The 19,327-nt window shown below is 38.7% G+C and overlaps 5 protein-coding genes across 6 annotated transcripts; 3 read left to right on the top strand and 2 right to left on the bottom strand.

Moving 5' to 3' along the window:
* Window positions 1–582: 582 nt before the first annotated feature.
* LOC105212697 (nuclear RNA export factor 1) lies at window positions 583–16,152 on the top strand. The gene is made up of 12 exons (XM_011184859.3): window positions 583–848; window positions 912–1,099; window positions 1,157–1,255; window positions 11,244–11,765; window positions 11,827–11,936; window positions 13,745–13,781; window positions 13,851–14,083; window positions 14,148–14,319; window positions 14,400–14,684; window positions 14,746–14,861; window positions 14,926–15,973; window positions 16,033–16,152. Exons 1-11 carry the CDS (start codon window positions 773–775, stop codon window positions 15,023–15,025), a joined length of 1,938 nt encoding a protein of 645 aa, XP_011183161.2. The 5' UTR covers window positions 583–772; the 3' UTR covers window positions 15,026–15,973; window positions 16,033–16,152.
* On the top strand, window positions 2,851–5,091 carry LOC105212696 (putative sodium-dependent multivitamin transporter). Its single transcript, XM_011184858.3, has one exon. It carries the CDS (start codon window positions 3,068–3,070, stop codon window positions 4,973–4,975), a length of 1,908 nt encoding a protein of 635 aa, XP_011183160.2. The 5' UTR covers window positions 2,851–3,067; the 3' UTR covers window positions 4,976–5,091.
* LOC105212695 (uncharacterized) lies at window positions 5,087–8,480 on the bottom strand. The gene is made up of 2 exons (XM_011184857.3): window positions 8,295–8,480; window positions 5,087–7,270 (listed from the first exon to the last, which is right to left on the bottom strand). The coding sequence occupies exons 1-2, from the start codon at window positions 8,361–8,363 to the stop codon at window positions 7,097–7,099; spliced, it is 243 nt and encodes an 80-aa protein (XP_011183159.1). The 5' UTR covers window positions 8,364–8,480; the 3' UTR covers window positions 5,087–7,096.
* Window positions 16,039–16,935, top strand: Znf668_2 (NADH dehydrogenase [ubiquinone] 1 alpha subcomplex subunit 13). Of its 2 annotated transcripts, XR_851741.3 has the most exons (4): window positions 16,039–16,152; window positions 16,221–16,441; window positions 16,496–16,719; window positions 16,780–16,935. XR_851741.3 is itself a non-coding variant. In XM_029040462.2 (3 exons), the coding sequence occupies exons 1-3, from the start codon at window positions 16,050–16,052 to the stop codon at window positions 16,631–16,633; spliced, it is 462 nt and encodes a 153-aa protein (XP_028896295.1). In that variant the 5' UTR covers window positions 16,039–16,049; the 3' UTR covers window positions 16,634–16,739. The 2 variants fall into 2 exon arrangements, 1 of the variants encoding a protein (XP_028896295.1); XM_029040462.2 differs by lacking the exon at window positions 16,780–16,935 and having other exon boundaries at window positions 16,496–16,739.
* Znf668_0 (zinc finger protein 225) lies at window positions 16,730–18,204 on the bottom strand. Its single transcript, XM_011184861.3, has one exon. It carries the CDS (start codon window positions 18,035–18,037, stop codon window positions 17,036–17,038), a length of 1,002 nt encoding a protein of 333 aa, XP_011183163.1. The 5' UTR covers window positions 18,038–18,204; the 3' UTR covers window positions 16,730–17,035.
* Between the last annotated feature and the right edge of the window lie 1,123 nt (window positions 18,205–19,327).

Here is a 19,327-nt window from a genome sequence, read left to right as displayed (position 1 = left end):
CAACAAGGCTGACTTACACTGCGAAAAACAGGACTGAACACAGATTAGAAACTATATTCTTTAATCACTGTTTGCAAACTTTACTTTAGCTTTAACTAACTTCGTATTAACGCCGTATTAGCACATACGTAGACAAGAATTTATTTACACAGCACTTTTTAAAGAAAACATTTCCTCACATCTATTTATTAGTATCAACGCGAACTGTATAAATACATCACAACACAAATTCCTCTGAAAGTGGACTATTTCAGCTGTGAACAGTAAAATGTGCCAGCAGATGTCGCACGATTTTCCGGGTTGCCATTCGTTTAAAACTGTTTATTCACGAATTATGGAACTGCAATAATGATAGATGGAAATGTAACTTTTGTAGGAACTCTTTATACCACGAACCGATTGTTTGCATAAACGAAATAAGTAGAATTTTGATTTATAATTATTATGATAGTTAATTTCATTTGTAACACAGCGAATGGCCAACTTGTTACATTTCGTTCATATTTTGACATGGTTTTTTAGTTAATATTTTTATTAAATAATTCATTGATGTGTGGTATGACATGTGGCAACGCCAGCACTTGTCAAATAATTTCACAAAAGCGAAGGAGTTGGAAACGAAGAGAATAAAATCTTCATTTTGCAATTTGTATAATTGTTTTCAGCAAATCTGCACACATTTTTTTCAAAGCGTAGTTTAATAAATTTGCGCATTCGTAATAGTTTAACAACTAATATATTGTGAGAAAGACAGTACTGAAAACATATAAAAATGCCAAAACGTGGTGGACGTGCTAATATGAACGGACCCAGTGGTTCACGTTTCGTAGCATTTAATGATCTAGACGGTAAGTTTGCCCTATAATTACAAGTGTGCCTATTTGTTATATTATGTTACCATTTTATCCAAGATCGCGATGATCGCGACCGTGATCGTGAACGTGACAATCCCCGAAAAGATCGCAATACGCGACGGGTTAGCTTTAAACCATCATTATTACAATATTCAGGTGGTATAAAAAGGAGAATGGCTGAGATAGCCATTCGTTCACATTTGGAAGATGATGAAGACATGGGTGACATGCCGGGATCTTCCAAGGTACGTAATAATTGAAATACTAATGTGCTCAAGTTGTAAATTATTTTAATTGAACAGCCGGACAACACACGTCGAAAAGGGTCACCAATACCAAGAAAAAAGTTTGGAAATGCAATGCATTTATCAAAGTCGCCATTTGGTTGGTACCAAATTTCGGTAAGTTGAAAATGTTTAAGTATTGAAAGAAAAATAAGCTGACTTTATGTATTATTAATATTAGAATGACAGAACAGGTGGGCGCATCAGATTTATATTTGTAATTTTAGTTAATTAGATATGTTAGACCGATTAGATATCATACACTTTTTTCACTGAGCCAATTCTAGCTGCCATTCAATTTTATTCGTTTATTTGGAAAACCTTTAAAATATTGTTGTGGGAATTTTACTAATCTTATTGTGTATAATAATATAATATAATTTTTATGTAATCATTGCTTTTGTATATGTTACGTATAAAAATTGTAAACAGCTTAACACAGAAAATATCTGTTTTGGAGGAATAATATACAAATTTCTTCGATGGTGCATTTTCGATCAGCGAATACATTTGTGACCTAGCACAATTTGATACGTTCTGCTGCAATGCTGCAAATGAAAAAAGTTTGATTAGTTAATTAGTTTTTAATAGTATGATCACATAGCTTCAATTTTACACCCATACAACTCTGTCTTTACTTTAATTCAGTCTATACAAAGCGGTTACGTAGATCCGTCCCATAATTAGTACTTAAAATTCAACTCGGACCTCAAAAACCTTGACCTAGTCAACGGCTTTACACAAGAATAACGACTATTTTAAGTAAGCAAATTTTCATCTCATCTAAATGAGATAGTTTACTAGATCTCTCTCCGGTAATATTAAGAAAAGCGTCTAACACTGGCTTACAAAGATTCCCTGCTTGTGAATCGCACTAAATATCAAATACGATGGGGTAAAAATTTCGTTCATCGAAAAGGCACTAGGTAACCGCTGCAACAACAAATCTCGCTTTTATTATTTTGTCCATGTAAATAATTGCGCAAAAAAAGTATGAAATGAAAACAAAAATGTACAAATGTATAAATAGAAACAGAAATTACCAACAAAATTTTAAAGTAAACAACGGTTGCACACACTACCCGTTTTGTGGAATAATCCAAAAGCAAACACAAGTGTATGAATTCAATAAGAACAGTACGACCAATAAGTAAAACAATTTAATTATATTTATACAAAGGCTGGAATAAACCTGTATGTATGTGGGTGCGCAAGCTAACATCCAACACATTATTTGCATCTGTTGGATTTGGCGCTATCACTTGCGCAGCAGCCATTGCATCTAGCCCCTACCTCCGGCTATATTGGCCATAAAATCGCCTCGTATCCGCATTCACGGCAGTGTAAATATGGTTTTCTCGGCGAGCACAGGTGCTCAATGCCAATGCAGTGTCCATAGAATAAACCTAAAAGCGAGCTGATTCTGTTTGTACCACAGTCAACTTGACAACGGGCTACTCGACGATACCGCGGAAGTTTATAAAAGTGTGCAAATGCCAAAAATAGATTCGATTTGGTTTCGTCCAGATAATTTTCGCATGAAACATCTACAAGACGTTTTTATTTTTGCTAATTTTTAGCGTGAATGTCCGTCAGTAAAAAACAACAGCGTTTACTAAAGTTGTTCTAACACTACTTGAAGCAGTACAATTACAGTTATCAAGTGTAGATAAATTATCGACAGACGGGAAGCTAATAAAGATTATTTTAACGTGGTGGAAATCTCCGTAAACCTTGATGCAAGCTTTTAAACCGTTTACTATTAAATCAGTACTTCGTGTGTTGTGGATCTGTACTGTAGTGCCGGCGGGAGATTCCAGCTTGAAAAACAAGTGCAAACTGCACGTGTTCGTCCAGTCATAGTAATAAAGTTCTGAATGCTAATCGCCAATTTTTGCTCGCTGCATTTAACTACTTACATTTAACAAAATGGCTACTTTTGGTGCCCTTGACTATGGAATTGTTGCGATTGTGCTGATTGCATCGGCCGCCATCGGTATCTACTATCGTGTGACGGGCGGAAAGCAGAAAACCACTAAGGAATACCTTCTCGCCGGTCGCCAAATGTCAATTCTACCCGTCGCCTTCAGCCTGATGACTAGTTTCATGTCCGCCGTCACTCTGTTGGGTGTGTCGATGGAAAACTATCAATACGGCACTATGTTTGTGTTCATCAATATCTCGTACATCTTGTCCACACCTGCCGCTGCCTACCTCATTCTTCCAGTGTTTTATCGCCTGAAGACTGCATCTGTCTACGAATATTTGGAATTGCGTTTTGGCTACGCCACACGACTGTGTGCCTCGCTCGCCTTCACCGTTCAAATGACGCTCTATATGGGCATTGTGTTGTATGCACCAGCTCTAGCACTTGAAGCCGTAACAGGTCTGAATCAGAATTTCTCCGTAATTGTCGTAGGTGTCGTATGCACATTCTATGCCACCTTGGGCGGCATGAAGGCGGTGCTTATCACAGATATCTTCCAGTCGCTGTTGATGTTTGTGTCCGTGTTTAGTGTCATAATTTGTGCCACCATCAAAGCGGGAAGTTGGGGTGAGATCTGGCGCGTTGCAAACGAAGGTGGTCGCATTAATTTCTCGGATTTCCGTGTCGATCCAACAGTACGTCATACAATTTGGACACAAATGATTGGTGGCATTGGCACATATCTATCCTTGTACGGTGTTAATCAGACACAGGTCCAGCGATTGTTGTCGGTGCGAAATCTAAAATCATCGCAAGCCTCTTTATGGTGGAATTTACCGATTTTGATACTTTTAAGTTTCAGCACCTGTTTTTCTGGACTGTGCATATACTACTACTATAAAGACTGTGATCCATTATTGCAGGGTCGTATCTCCTCACGTGATCAACTGATGCCACTTTTTGTTGTAGATACAATGGGACACATACCCGGGTTGTCGGGTTTATTTGTTGCGGGTATATTTTCGGCAAGTTTGTCGACAATTTCATCGGCTATTTCCTCATTGGCTGCCGTGACAGTCGAAGATTATTTAAAACCATTGATACTTTGGAAAACCAAACAACCGCTCAGTGATTCAAGAAGCACATGGTTTTCGAAATTCTTTAATCTGGTTTATGGCGCTGCATGTATTGGTCTGGCCTTTGTAGCAGGTTCGCTTACTGGCGTTCTACAGGCTGCACTTTCCATTTTTGGAATTGTGGGCGGCCCGCTACTGGGTCTATTCACGCTCGGCATGTACTTCACTTCCGTTAATCAAAAGGGGGCCATAACGGGTCTGCTCAGCAGCTTAGCATTTTGCTTTTGGGTGGGTTTCGGCCAACCCAGACCTGTGCCGTTAACCTTGGAATTCTCCACCGAAGGCTGTCCGGCGATGCCACCAACATCACATGTCAGCGAAATCTTCACAAATCGACTAACAACGGCGGAAACAGAGGAACCGCATTATTTCTATCTCTATCGAATCTCATATATGTGGTATTCAATTATTGGTTTTCTCGTCACGTTGTTCATGGGCTTGGTATGTTCCTGGCTGTACGCCAAGCTGGGCTGGGATTCGAACGCACACATCTACACTGACAGCTCGTGCACGACAATCAAATACGATCTCTTCGTCCCGCCATTAGCAAGGCGGTTGCGCAACCGACAAGTGCCTCTTGTAGTGGTGACAGGCACCAGCTCTGAAATCGGTGGTGGGTCGGCGACGCCCAGCAACTTGGACGATGAGACGCCAGCGACAAGAGTTGACACAGATGCAACAGACCTTAGCATGCACAGCCTGGAGGGCAGTGATAAGAATGAGAAACGAGTTGGACAAAATGGCAACAAACAACACGTAGCCACCATATCTTAAAATAAACCCAACAGAATGTATCCGTGTGTGATTTATTTGTTTTCATTAGTATTGATAAGGGCGAAGCAATTGTTAACGTATGCAATTTGTTTCAATAAATCGATCAGATAGTTGTAGTCAATGGATTTATTTATTTATTTCAAAAAATGGAATACTTAAATACTAATACTTAAAACTTATTCGAAATCTTTAACCGTTTTATAAAAATTTGGAAATGAGTTTGCTCGGTACATCTTTGCGTCGCAAATTAATAGGGAGATGACACCAACACCACAATTTCACCATTATTATCTTATCTATAAGAGTTTTAATTGCTCCCAATTATAGTCGAAATGAAATGTGCACAGCAATTTACTTTATTTGTGTACTTGACTACTTGATAGCAGCCTTTGTCGAGTATTTTATTTCGATAGAGATTATACGCAAGTATTCATACGAGATAAATTTAACTAAACAAATATTTATAAGGTGACACAGTTAATGCGTTTGCAATTAATTATTATATACTGGGCCTTTGCTGTAATGGTACAATCCGAGGATCATTTAATTAACTATAAGGGATTAAAGAAACAATTATCAAAAGTAAATATTAAATTTTCGATGCGGAACCCCTCCTTTCCTTAATAGCAATGCGCATGACATCGCGTTATCAGCGTGACATTTGAACCGCCGTTAGCAATCGACTTAACTACACACTGCTACCCAACTTTAATGCATACCTAGACAATTTTTTTTCAAACATAAACAATAATATTTTCAATCACACATTCCGTTAGTAGTGGCGCGCATTGGCTCCGTACTGTTTGCTAGCCTGCATTTCGTAAGCATTGCGCTCCCGATCCATTTGCCAATTCGCCAACAGTTTGTCGAGTTCTGTGTAGGTCAGCGTCTTGCCTTGCCGCCGTTGCTCTGCGCCAGCCGCATCCATCGTGCTCTTGTTGTTTAACACTTGCGGCTCTGCGTTTGTAGCAAGCTTCGCGCTGTCGGGTTGATTGGTTGGCGCAGCGGCGTCGATGAATTTGGTGACCTCCGCCGTTGTGGGTTCACCCAACTCATTGGACTGTCCGATGCGCATTATGTAGCTGGGGGTTGAGGTGGGCGCGGCCGGCGTCTCCTCGACGTACTCGTAATCGACGCCCATGAGCTGTGCGTAGTGCGGCAGCACGAAGCCTTGCGCAAAACTGCTGATCGCCACCACGACGGCCACTATCAAGATCAAAACCTGTGCCATATGTCACGAGTACAGCAACAAACCAGCAGCAAAGTAATCAATTTCACAAATAATATGAAGCAAACGCGCGACAAGCGTTGGAAAACAACTCGCTCAATCAATACACGTTGACGTGCAAATTTGAATATAAATTCGTATTTTATTGAATTGAATTAAAATTTGAATAGCATGAGAACTGAACTGTTGTTTGCGTTGAATACTGAGAGGGATGTTGTTGTCGCGACGGGTATTTAAACGAAACTGATTGACGATTAAACAAGCGCTTATTGGTGCTGCGCGAATCGGCTGATTAGAACTGGATGGATAGCGACATGGTGGGGACAGGCGTATCAAGGGCGGTGCAGGGCAGACAGCGGCTCAAACTGTTGATCTTGTCGGCTGAGCCAGCTCCAGCTAATAATAAGAATGAAATGTGTTTTCATTATCTCGCTCAACGCTTTTACGCTGCATTCAATGCAGCACTGAAGCGTAATTAAATGCGTTTCAACTTTTGGCGGCGAAAGCTTGCGCTCCCTCGGCATTTCTTACTAAACTCTTTGTTGGTTTAGAGTGTTATCAATGAGTTTAGATGAGCTGGGGTGCAGTGATAGGTCATGAACTCAAGCGTTTTTTTTTTTTCAATTGTATCAAAATCTACTTTTTATTGCACAAATTAAAAAAATATCTATTTACAATGATTTCGTCTTCTACAATGTTTATACCGTAAATATTTAACTGTAATGTGTACTTTCTGCCACTGGGTTCGTTGCAACGGCCTGGTCTTAATATACTTATAGTTATGTACACATGCATAAATTATTAAATGTGTATAAATTAATAGTAAATGCTTTTATTATTTGGTCGTTATTCACTCATTTCCTGCAGCCACTTGTGTGTGGCGTTATCAGCATTCATTCCTCCGAGGTCGTCACAGTCTCTGTGACTTTTGTTGTCTTTATTATAGTTGTTGTCACTGTCTCAGAGCCCATGCCATCTGTGTCAGCCGGCACAACTAGCGTGCTCGTAAACACTCCAGCCGAAGTATTATCGTTCGTTGGCTGCGCAACAATTGTCGACGTTGTGCTCTGAAATGAACGAAATTTCATAAATAAATTCTTTTGTTATAACACACACATATATATGTATATACATCTCATGCTCATTGAAGGTGCGCATATTATTATGGGTAAACAAGCTTTATGTAGTATCTACTATCTATTAGAAGTGTCTAAAAATGCGCTTAATCTAACTTGTGCTCGTAAAAAAATGTACTTTTATGTGCTAAAATTGGCAAGCGCGCTTTATGAGTTGTTTGATGTGACAATGTTTAATTTATGATAACAACAAAGACGTTGTATTAACTGCTCACAAACCGTCAGCTATAGCCCGCATGAAGATAATGAAAAGTGAATACTAAACTTGCACTTTCAGCTAGTAATATAGAACTTTATTACACTCAGTTGCTAGATAAAGGGTTCAGAATTAATTAAAATAAATTTATTTAATTTTAATGTGAAATATTTCAGAGTTACCATCTAGTTTTTAAAACATTTTAGATCTACATTTACGAAAAATTACATTTAGACAATGGAAACAATTAGTCTAGCCAAGCATGTGACTTAAGCTTTGAAATGGATAATAGCATGTGCTTTATTTGCTTTGAAATTTAATTTCAACCAATTTTACCCTTGACCTGGTAAACGTTTATATTTTATTCTATTTGTATTGGTAAATAGACTAAAGCTTTCTTGATATGAACAACACTATTACCGCTTTTTGAAACACACGAGCAAGGCGAGGGAGGGGCTCTTCTTCAATTTCACACACTTCTCCTTCCCTCGCACTGCGCACTGATTACTTATGTGCTTAGTGATTAACCGCCTGTCTCTGACTCATGTCTAGAATATTTCTACATGACTAATGCTTTATGTACAAGAAAATTCAGACATGCTGAATTCCATAGACTCAAAAGTCTGCCGAAAATGTTAAGCTATCCGCTCGTGTACACTCTTTCTTAAATTGTTATATTTATAGACTTCTAACGTTGTTCATACCACTACACACACACTTCCTGCGCAAAATCTTTCTCAAAATCACTTCGCTTCATACCGCATTTTTCGTTTCCGAAGGACTCCAGGAGGTCTGCGAGTCGGGATCCTTTGAACAGCAGCTACCCATTATTATTATTTACGTTTGTAGTTATGTACCGTACGTGGAGTATGCAACACTTATATGCCCGTATGCGCTTTTTAACCGTCTTTGTAGTACTGAGGTGTCGTTTTCATCAACGTCGTCGTCTCACAGTTGCACAGCGTATGTCAATTTCACTTTTATTCGCCTCACTTTTCCGAATTTATTGTTGAATAGAGTATGTTATATACAAGTAAGTGAAGCGGTTGTAGGCGGTGCGGTGGTATGCGGTGTCAGCAGGGGCCCAGCTGCACTCCTTCCTAACTCAGCTCATGCTTGTGTGTTTATGTATGTAGTAAGTCTATGCGGTTTTATCGCGAAAATAAATGAGTTACGGCCAAACAACTCATACAATGCAACAACAATGCGTGTTAAGTACTCAACGGTTGACACAAGCATAAATATATACGCATTTCAAATGGCCCATGTGATAAATGGACGAGAAATAGTATTTTCCAATAAAAATAACTTAAAAAATGTCAACTAACGTATGACCTAAACACTGAGTGCAGACACTCAGCTCCACTACGGCAGAGGCCTCAACTACTCAGCGCCGGTGGTAGAACTCTCCCGCAATGTGCAATTACTCCGGAGCGCCGAGTTGGCAAGTGTAACGGCGTCAGGTTGGTGGGTGGGGCTGGTTAAGCGGTGAGCCGCACTGCTTGTGTACATGTACATGTGGTTATATATCAACTGAGCTCCTGGTGTCTTATCAGCGACTAGTCAGCTCTCAGCTATTCTAGCATTCCTCTGTGCTACGATCTGCTGCGTAAGTTTATTACCAGCTTTATATGTATTATTGTCACATTCATTGCTGAGAAACCGTTTTGTAACAAAACATTTGTCTTCTTTTTCTATTTTTTTAACGTTTTGCCTCTCCTAGTCGGCGGCTTAGGTTGGGCTTATTGGGGTGTGGAGGTGGCTAAAGGCAGGAATGTTGATAAATGTGTCTAGCAACTTAACAACACCAACAACACAGCTATTTTATATGTTTATTTATTATTTAGAGTATTTTTGCTTGTAATTATATTTTGAGGTCATTTTTATTTGTGTACTCTTTACATGCTTTCTTGATTTGCTGATCGGTTGTTATCTTACCGATTGCTTATTTTATACATATACTATATGTACCGTATGTATTTGTAAGCATGTATATGAGCGTAACTATTTGTCACAGCGCCACAATCAATTAGAAATAAATGTGGTTATCATTTGCCAAGTTTTCTTTTATATAAAAACGTCAATTTTCACTCCACTTCAGTGAATCATTTTATAAGTTATTTTTCACTTCTTCGCATTCGTACAGTGAGTACTTGGGTACACTAAATAGTACTAAACAAATAATTTATTGAAATTAATATTTGCTCAAGTGTTTCGCAAGGTTCACCGATTAAATTTCGAAAGTATATGATTCTGGAACTTATATTTATAACCAATCATTCGTGTATTGCAGTTGCAATACATTGCAAAAGATGCAGATAACTGCCAGAAACTAGTCGAGTTCGTTCTGTCGTCATTTGCGCCTGCAATCCGAAATGTATGCTAAACTAATCTCAGGGAAAGCGTTCAATTAGTTTCTACATCCTCCTAAATGTATGTTACACCTTCAATTTTAACATAATTATACAATTAGGGGTTCCATCCTCTCCCAATTCTTTCTTTTTGGAACCCACCATTAGATGGCCTTGTCAGCAACCCCTTCTTTCCTCTACCTATGGATATTTATACTCTTAACTGCGGTAACTTATGCCAAGGCAGAGGTGTATAACATCGTTTCTGCGTAAATAAATTGGCAACTATCTTGAATTAAATTATAAATAGTCTGTATGCACACTGAATTGTGAACTATTTTTGCATAACATTAGACATTTATTTGCTTATCTTAAAGAATCACACATTTCCATGGTAAAAATGTTATCAGTTTATGGTGATTCTCGACACACAGTTGATTTGGCAATTTCGCTTTGGAAATTCCGCCTGACCTAACTAATTTCATAAATATTTTTCTATTAAAACTACTCTATAACAAACTATGCTTGATTTCGCTTGAATATAGTCGCTGACATGTCTCCGAAGCGGTCGTCTTCATAGCTACCCCTTGGAAAGTCAATGTCCACGAAATCCTCCACAGAATTGCGCGCTGTCGAGCTAGCGCCTGGCTCGGTTGTGACTACCGTGGAAAGTGTGCTCTGTAAATGTCGTTAGGTGGTCAACTGTGTTCCAAAACCGCTGCTTGTCTGTCACTCACCTGTTCATGCGGCTTGAGTTCGCCTCTGATGTTGAAAATGGACCAGTAGTGTCCCGGTACCGCATCATCGTCCTCGTCCTCATTTTCCCTACAACAGCAGCCGCATGGGAATATACGTCGCATTTTCGACTGTGGGTCTTTAGTTAATAACTGAATTGCTCCTTTTGTTGCTTGCAACGTGTTTCCCCACACACGGTAGTTACATTGCCATGCTTCTTCTGTGTGGTTTCTGTGTCGTTTGAGGTAAATGTTTGTTGCGTGACGATTTCTTCGCGAATGTTAACGCGTTGAAATCGCAGAATTTCTGTACTCGCGCACCGCATCTAGCTGTTGGCAGCGGTTGTCTTATCAGCGCACTCAAAACAGAACTACACTGCCGTGATTCATAAGCTACAATAAAGATTACCAATCGTTTATCGGCATATCACAGCTATTGGCAAGTGTTTTCACAATGCCAGACCAATGCGCAAGGTAGAAAAACAGCTTGATTGCCGTATGCTGCGTATTGAGCTGGGCAGTGAGCAAAGTTCGCCAGTTACAGGCGCCATGTAGTCTAGAAGACAAATCTTCAGCGTCGAATTGGATTGGTTTAAATAACCGTTGTTCTTCTTCTTTTTCAGATAAACAATGGACAGCGGTATGCCAAGGAGGAGCTAGTAAACGTACTGCAGCGCGCCATACAGCCGGAGCAACTAATACCGCTCTATTGGCGCTCCGAAAAGAACTACATCTCATTTTTTGTGGATGACCACAGAGTCGCCGTCCGCTTGGATGGACTCGAGCGCGCTGTGCAAATGTCCGACGGCTTCAGGCCGTACCTGCGAGTACGTCCCTCCTGCCCATCGACCCCAGTCAACGACCAGTTAAAGGCGCGCATGCAAGTGGTCATGGCAAAGCGTTACAATGCGCAGACCAAAGCGCTGGATATGTCCAGTTTCCATACAGATCCCGATTTCCGTGGCATATTTTGCGGAATATTTCGTACGCCGGTCATGGCGGCGGCCATCGAAATCATGGAGAAGAATATACCCGATTTGGTGGCGCTCAATTTGAACAACAACAACCTATCGTCCATGGAGGCATTCAAGAACGCACACACGCGTTTGCCCAACTTGCGCATACTTTATTTGGCCGAAAATAGGGTAAGTGTTCAGGTGCATAACGTTTTTTCAGTAAATAATTGAGGCGAACGTTTACTTGCAGATACCGACCGCGACACATTTGATCGCTCTACGTCATGTACCGTTAATCGAATTGGTATTGAAAAATAATGGACTCTGCGGCCGCTACAAAGACAACGCACATTACGTCAGGTATACGAGCTATTGATTTTCTTAATTTCGCAACTGCACTGCACTGAGCAGATGAAACTGAGTGCAACGCATGAAAATGGTTGAAAAACGTAAATGGATGGTAAAGTGTTTCGAAGTTATGGAGGAGCGCACGCGGAGTTGGCCGCAACGCTTCTCGGACTGCTGTAACACAATTTAGTGTTGGCTGATGCTGCAATTGTTCAACATCTGTGCGACTGCTGTCTCAGCGGCGCGTCCAAAGAACATACGCTTGTTGGCAAACTAAGCCTGCGTCCAGCAATTTCCACAAATATTTACATATACAAATAATTTTACTTGATTTTCGAAAATGTGTTCATGTTTTATGCATTCCAAAAAGTTTTTAGTTTCAATGGAGCGATGTAAAGTGGCGGTGAAGTTTTCAGAGGCATTGCTAATGAACGTCCAGAGGACAATCCCGAAGATTGACAGTATTTAAAGTCAAAATAACTGATTTACAGCATAGTGCCCTTGGAAAACTTCACCAAAGCTCCCGTTACTTTGTGCTTGAGTGAGAGCAAATCTGAAAAGTTAAAGCGAAATCTGCAAGCCAAGCAGGCAGATCATTTGATAAACGATGTTAAAGCAAATTTAAAGAAGAAAAAATTAGTTTGAAAGGAGCAACTGCGATGCGAAGCAAAAATATAACAAATGTTGCCGAGAAGAAGCTAAAATTGTAGCTCATCCAAAGCTAAGCGACGCTCAACGTAAAAAAAAACGGGTAACAAAAAAAGAAAAAACTTGAAAAAATGAAAAAAATACTGCAACTGAGAAGCAATAAACTGTTTAAAAAATATTCGTAGCTATACAATGTAGCGGTAATGTAATTTGCTGGATTTCCGTGCGCACTTCCATATCAATATTATTTAACTCTACACCAGAAGTGGGAGTTTGTAACTAAAATTAAAAATCAAAAATCTGTCACCAAAAAAGCGTCTTGCGCTCTGAGTTGCCTCTCTTTAAAGAACGATTACCAACCTTCGCCCCACTGCATTTTGACAACTAGAAAATATTGGTGCATGTGGCAGCCGCCGATTACATGATGTGTGCGCGTGCGTACATTACTGGCGGGCTATTGTTTAGTTCTGAGGTCAACGAAGTACATTTGTTTGAAAGCGCTAAGGACTCGCAATGAGCCATTATAAATAATCATAGGTTTCATACATGAATAGGCGTAACGTTGGTGTATAATGCTGGGTGTGAGCCTGCAAAAACACCAGGTGAAGCCAAATGCTTGAAACTGAATTAACACAACCAAATAACTCTACAGCAGTTAATTAAATAAAATAGACAAACATTGTTTTGTCTTATAACATTTTAAAAGGAATGGCAACGGAACTCGGCAAAAAATCTCGCGAATTGAATAATGGCGATTGGCCAATACACGTTTATTGTGGCTCAGTATTTCAATAAAAAAAAATATTTACAAAACAATAGAAAAGAAAAAAATAACCCGATATCTCAACGCGAGCGCCGCAAAGCAATATTTTTAAAGCAACTTGGTCGATAGCACATTTATTTCGACACACTGCAATCATTTTTTATATATTTGCTTATAGCCAATATTGTTTAAATCAATGCTCCATAAACAAAGTTTGTATTTCTCTTGTGTCCAAAATATTCTTTAAGTTTGCTTCCAATATTTTCGTAAATAATGCAAGAATTTGATATGCTTACCCACTACTTTTCATCTTTGCTGCTTACTATGTTCAATTGCACTATGGAAAAAACCCATTGTAGTTGTATAAATTTTAAAACAGTTATTCCAACAAACATATGTTCATTCACAGGGAGATCCAGCGCAAATTTCCAAAGTTGAAGAAATTGGTAATTATATTTCCATTTTTGATATATATTGTTTGTGCGTTAATAATTCCCTCTGCCTGTACTGTGTAGGACGGTGAAGACCTGACTCCCATGATTCAGTTCGATGTGGGCGAAGAAGTTGCTGTTCTACCTCATGCAAAGGCTTCTTTCCTTTGCGACCCCAATGGCACTGAAATCATACGTCAATTCTTGGAGCAGTACTTCTTGATATTCGATTCGGATAATCGTCAGCCTTTGCTTGATGCATACCATGACCAAGCGATGCTGTCTCTGGTGGTGCCACCAGCGAGCCAAGTAGGCCGGTATGTTGACTGCTAATTGGATGAAAGCAAATACTGTTTTCAACTTAATGCTCTCGTATTTCAGACTTGAAAAATATTGGCGTTATAATCGCGATTTTCGTCGTCAAAACGCCGATGACAATACTAAGGTGCGCCAATTACGTTTCGGTCGCCTTGCTGTGGTCTCAATGCTTGCCGAATTACCGAAGACCAAACATTATCCACGCTCGTTCACCGTAGATTTAACATTGTTCACCGTAAGTTCAGAGTTTATTGGTTTTGATCTATGCAGCCATTCTTAATTGTAATCGTTTTGTTTTTTCGTAATTCATTTCAGCCGAAAATGATAGTTTTCACTGTGGCCGGCTTATTCAAAGACATCGATGAAGATACTGAGGAATTGCGCTATTTCCAGCGTCAATACATAATTGTGCCGGCAGGGAGCGGTTTTTGCATCCGAAATGAAATAATATTAATCACGGTGGCCGCACCACAGCAGGCACGCTTCTTCAAAAAGAAAATAGAGACGCCTACGACTCCTCAATTGAACAATGAAGCAATGGCCCCTAATTCGGGACTATCTCTTAGCCTACAGAACCGCTTGCAACTAAACCAACCTAGCGTGAGTCTATCTGAGATTTTAACTTTGAATTTTAGATTGATTTAAATGTTTCACTTCGCAGACCTCCGCAGCTGCTACACTGCAACCACCACAGGTGGGCATTGATGAGGCAACAAAAATACAAATGGTGCAAACATTATGCGCCCAAAGTAATATGAACATCGAATGGAGCAAGAAGTGAGTGAAAATTTCTTTAATTCCATGTTATACTATGTGTTAATGGTAACAAAATTTTTTCCAGATGCCTAGAGGAAACCAATTGGGACTACAATCATGCTGCCTTTGTATTTGACAAGCTGCACAAGGAAAATAAAATACCGCCGGAAGCATTTATTAAATAAATAATTGGCTATCATTAGTTGATTGTCCTATTGCGCTGTATTTCCACGCACATGGCAGATTGATAAGGCATTTAAATAAGTTTTGGATATTGTAATTTACATCTCAATTATATTACAACATGCTAGCCTGCACGAAAATCAAAATATTTGAAACACCGCTATAGATTTACAAAGAGGAATGAGCATTGAACGGAGATGATTTTAGTGTATTGACTGAGAAAATATACAGTTTTTGGTTTTCTTTAAGCTCAATTCGGGGATGTTTGACAAAGTTCATATTCTATTAACCAGAATAATAGGAATTTTGTTTCATAAATGTATTAAAGCAATTCCTACCTAAATTAAATTTTGTACCTATAAAATAATGTTTTATAGAAATACTAAGATAAAAATAAAAACAGTAATGCTTTTCTGAAAATTAAAAAAAAAGAATGTAAATAGTTGATAATTTTTGTTTATAATTAATGAAATCGTCATAATTCGAATACATGTATATATATATAAATGTATATATATATAAATGAAATATTGTAGCATTGTATGTTAAGTATTAAATAAAAATGAATGTAATTTTGCCTTTTGCCGTTCCGGATTCATATCCTTAGATTGACACTAGTTGGAAGCATTTCCTTTTGCTTTATTGGATTCATAACACGTTTGTACTAATCCACGAAGGTAAGATATTGTATATTTACATATACAAACTAAAAAATAATATATATCCCTCCATCCCTTTTACAATATCATTGTTTTACTTCAAAATTATTTATTAAAATTCTGAAACAGCAATTTATACGCAATATCCTAAGAAAATATCATTAATTTCCGGTAAACAGCTGCTGCTTCTGTAAATGACAGTTCAATAAGGTTGGTACTTCTGCTGTTATGCAAACTCAGCTGTCAAACCTGACATTTGGCAGCCCGAAAAATTTTCCCACTTCTTTAAGCGTAAGCGTCGAAAAAATTGAAATTGGTAAAAACCATTAACTTTCCATCGTAATTAATAGGTGAGGAAGATAGCAAAATGTCGGCTGCAGCTGGTGCCGCTAGAAAGCAGGATATGCCCCCACCGGGAGGCTATAAGAAAATTCCATATCTGCGAGTTCCAGCCAAAAGTTATTTCACAGGTAAGCACCAAGAAACCTACGTAACAATCACAAATAGTATATTGCACCATTTTTGTTTTGATATGCAGGATTTCAAATGCTCGGCGGATACGCGGTGGTCACAGCCGCAGGAATGTATGTGTATTATTTGACTGCCAAACAAATTCAGCGTGAAGAGATAGAGAATCGTTCTGCACAAAATGTCATATATCCTCTGCTCATAGCGGAGCGTGATCGTGAATACCTGAAACAACTACGTCGTAATCGCGACGAGGAAGCTAAACTGATGGCAAATGTGCCCGGTTGGGAGGTAAAACATGGTCAAACCATTATCGTTTCAATTTTTAATATATATTTAATATAGGTTGGCACTTGGTATGGTGAGCCCGTCTACAAGACTTTACCCAAAGACACTCTCGTAACCCCCTTGTTCAAGGAATTCTATGCTCACACCGATTATAAGTCCTACGCCAAGCGCGCTCACCTTAAGTTATGGTCATAAGCACTTTTTCATTCTGAATTTTCAACGCCATTCGGTAAAAATCGAAATAAACCTTCGAAAAAGGAATGGATTACGAATAAATAAACGTAAATCAGCTTTAATTTAATATGGATTTTTTTATTAATTCAAAAATTTACGTGTCATAGAATTAAAAAAGTTATTCAAGAACAGAGGACGTATTTCAAATCTTCAGAATATTGCTGTCCGTCGACGTTGCCTCCAGCTATATATTCAACGGTTTAAATGGCATATTTACAAAGTATCATCTAGCAAATGAAATAAACAAGTTACAAATAACATAAGGTACGGAAAAAAACTTATTAATTCGTAGATCTAAATAGCGTAGTGTAGTATTGAGTTATACTTATGAGATTATGCGTAGACGCAAATCACACGAAACTATTACTTCATGTCCCGTCGTCGTTTAATTGTACCATCACAAGCTGGAAGATGCCGCTGCAAGAAACCTTCAAACACAAATTTGCGCCCACATCGTTCGCAATGAAAATCGCGCTTTTCGCCCAACATTTGTTTGTGCTGCTTTAATTGTTCCGCGTTAGAATACTTCTCACGACACTCATCACAGGCGTAACGTCGTTTAACTTGACCCTCTTCGAATACCACCGTAAAATTTTGTGAACAAAATGAACATGTGAACTCTTTGACCACTATCTTCTTTCCTCCATGCTGTTCGGCCAAAGCCTGAGCTTCAGCATCTAGTTTATCTTGTTGTTTATGGCTTTCCATGTGCGCCTTCCATTTACCCTCATCAATAAATTTTCTATAGCAGCGATTACATCGTCTTGGGCCTTCTCCTGTATGCCGCATCATATGTTCTTTTAAATACGAAACTGAATTGAATACCTTATTGCAAATTTCGCATTTTCTTTGTTCTGGTGGAACTTCTTCGCGCTGCTTCATGCAAGCTCGCATATGCAATTTTAATGATCCTGCGGCACTGTAGCAATTACCACAATTGGGGCAATAAAAAGTCTTGGAACGTGACCCCATCGAATCGGTTGGGCTGAGGCTGGCATCGCCATCTCCACCGCTTTCTGTTCCCGTCTCTTCGGGAATTGGCGATGAGGGTACAATATGCAATATGGTATGTGTGCCATCGTTTTCTTCCACGGTCTCCACCTCTTCGACAGAATGGGTGTCAACCAGTTGTTGAATGGTCACAGCACGTCCATGTTCATCAATTATCACCTCCTGTGCGCTCACGATTGTTTCATGTGTTCCAGACAATGATTCAACAGCAGATTCAGATTCTTCAGCTGAGGTAAATGTAGCATACGCATATTGCGCACCATCTGGAGCATTGGGATCGTGTATCAGCACCGGAACGACTTCCTCTTTAACCGTTGAAGTCAGTGTTGTGAATTTGGTTCGCTTTGGGTTCATATTGCAAAAAAAAATTAATAGAGTTTCAACGTTTCGCGTCTTTTTCGCTGTAGTTAGTCAACACTTTTTCACCGAGTTGATTTTTTCCCGAACCTTTTGACTACCGAAGGTATTTGACACGAAAATTCGATTGTGGCAACATTCAGTCAAAATGGTGGACAGACTTGCCAAAGTGCTGAGTTGATTTCAGCAAAAGTTGGCAGCATTGTGCTGAGCAGAGTTGCATGCAAAGGTTTTTTGTTTGGCACAAACAGGGTTACCTAAAACACTTTTTAAAGAAAACACAAACCCCGCCCCGGTATGTGGCTACTTTTTTGAAACTTCTAAACTTTTTTGAAAAATTTCGAATTGAAATTTGATTATAAACGTTATTTACTTAAAATAAGGTTTTATTTCGAATTCCGCTTTGTTTACTCATGTATAATGAATTCTAAAATGTTAATAATTTCGATTTAAACAATAATCGGTTGTTGATGTTATACATACACATACATATAAATATGTATTTTTGCACTACTTAACGGTATTCAAATGTTTTGTAATGTTAACTGAGCAGCAGAAATTAAAGCAATTCCAGTGAATTGAATGTCAATTCGAGAATCTTGATATAACTATTATGGCATTTCATACAAACAGTGATTTCGTAACGGCGTTCTTTGCTTTTACACTGACTGTACATATAATAATAAATACATATACACTTTTATTTACCTTCTTCCAATGGATGCATCCCCAGTTCACGCGATTTCAAAGCTCTGAATTTCACAACAATCAATAGAGTGCATCTGATTAATTTGCCAATATGCACGTGCAGTTATGCGCATGCATATATATGTACATATGTATTTCAAAGGTGTGAGCTTCATACATACATATTATATATTTACAACTATTTTAAATATTGTAATTCCATTAAATTGATTTCCATGAAATTGGAGCAAATATTAACTGCTTTTAACTAGAAAATATGAATATCACAGCACATACATACATGTATGTATAATATCGCTATATGTTTGTACGATTACGGCGCTATCTAATTAATCATCAATTGTCAAGTGGTTTGTTCGACTAATTGTCGCAATAGAATAAATACAGGCGCTTTGGATAGGTTCAAGGCGCGAGGAAAGGGCATGCAAAACTTGTAGTACACATATGTATGTATGTACATATATGTATATCTATATCTATGTAATGTATTTTGCATTTCCTTTAATGTTTCTCACGCTAGTCACATGCATTCAAAGAAAGCAGCGGTTGCTTATGTATTTTTTAACAGCATCTTTCCCT

Source organism: Zeugodacus cucurbitae, chromosome 5, assembly GCF_028554725.1.
Source record: "Zeugodacus cucurbitae isolate PBARC_wt_2022May chromosome 5, idZeuCucr1.2, whole genome shotgun sequence".
NCBI lineage: Eukaryota > Metazoa > Arthropoda > Insecta > Diptera > Tephritidae > Zeugodacus > Zeugodacus cucurbitae.
This window is presented reverse-complemented; position numbering and strand designations above follow the sequence as displayed.

What these genes read in the sequence shown, in the direction of transcription:
- LOC105212697 (XM_011184859.3), top strand. Translation starts at nt 773, where the DNA reads ATGCCAAAACGTGGTGGACGTGCTAATATGAACGGACCCAGTGGTTCA. An exon ending in TTTATTTGGCCGAAAATAGG is followed by an intron (nt 11,766 to 11,826) that starts GTAAGTGTTCAG and finishes GTTTACTTGCAG; the next exon opens with ATACCGACCGCGACACATTT. An exon ending in TAGATTTAACATTGTTCACC is followed by an intron (nt 14,320 to 14,399) that starts GTAAGTTCAGAG and finishes AATTCATTTCAG; the next exon opens with CCGAAAATGATAGTTTTCAC.
- LOC105212696 (XM_011184858.3), top strand. Translation starts at nt 3,068, where the DNA reads ATGGCTACTTTTGGTGCCCTTGACTATGGAATTGTTGCGATTGTGCTG.
- LOC105212695 (XM_011184857.3), bottom strand. Translation starts at nt 8,363, where the DNA reads ATGGGTAGCTGCTGTTCAAAGGATCCCGACTCGCAGACCTCCTGGAGT. An exon ending in CTTCGGAAACGAAAAATGCG is followed by an intron (nt 7,271 to 8,294) that starts GTATGAAGCGAA and finishes CGTTCATTTCAG; the next exon opens with AGCACAACGTCGACAATTGT.
- Znf668_2 (XM_029040462.2), top strand. Translation starts at nt 16,050, where the DNA reads ATGTCGGCTGCAGCTGGTGCCGCTAGAAAGCAGGATATGCCCCCACCG. An exon ending in AGCCAAAAGTTATTTCACAG is followed by an intron (nt 16,153 to 16,220) that starts GTAAGCACCAAG and finishes TTTGATATGCAG; the next exon opens with GATTTCAAATGCTCGGCGGA. An exon ending in CAAATGTGCCCGGTTGGGAG is followed by an intron (nt 16,442 to 16,495) that starts GTAAAACATGGT and finishes TATTTAATATAG; the next exon opens with GTTGGCACTTGGTATGGTGA.
- Znf668_0 (XM_011184861.3), bottom strand. Translation starts at nt 18,037, where the DNA reads ATGAACCCAAAGCGAACCAAATTCACAACACTGACTTCAACGGTTAAA.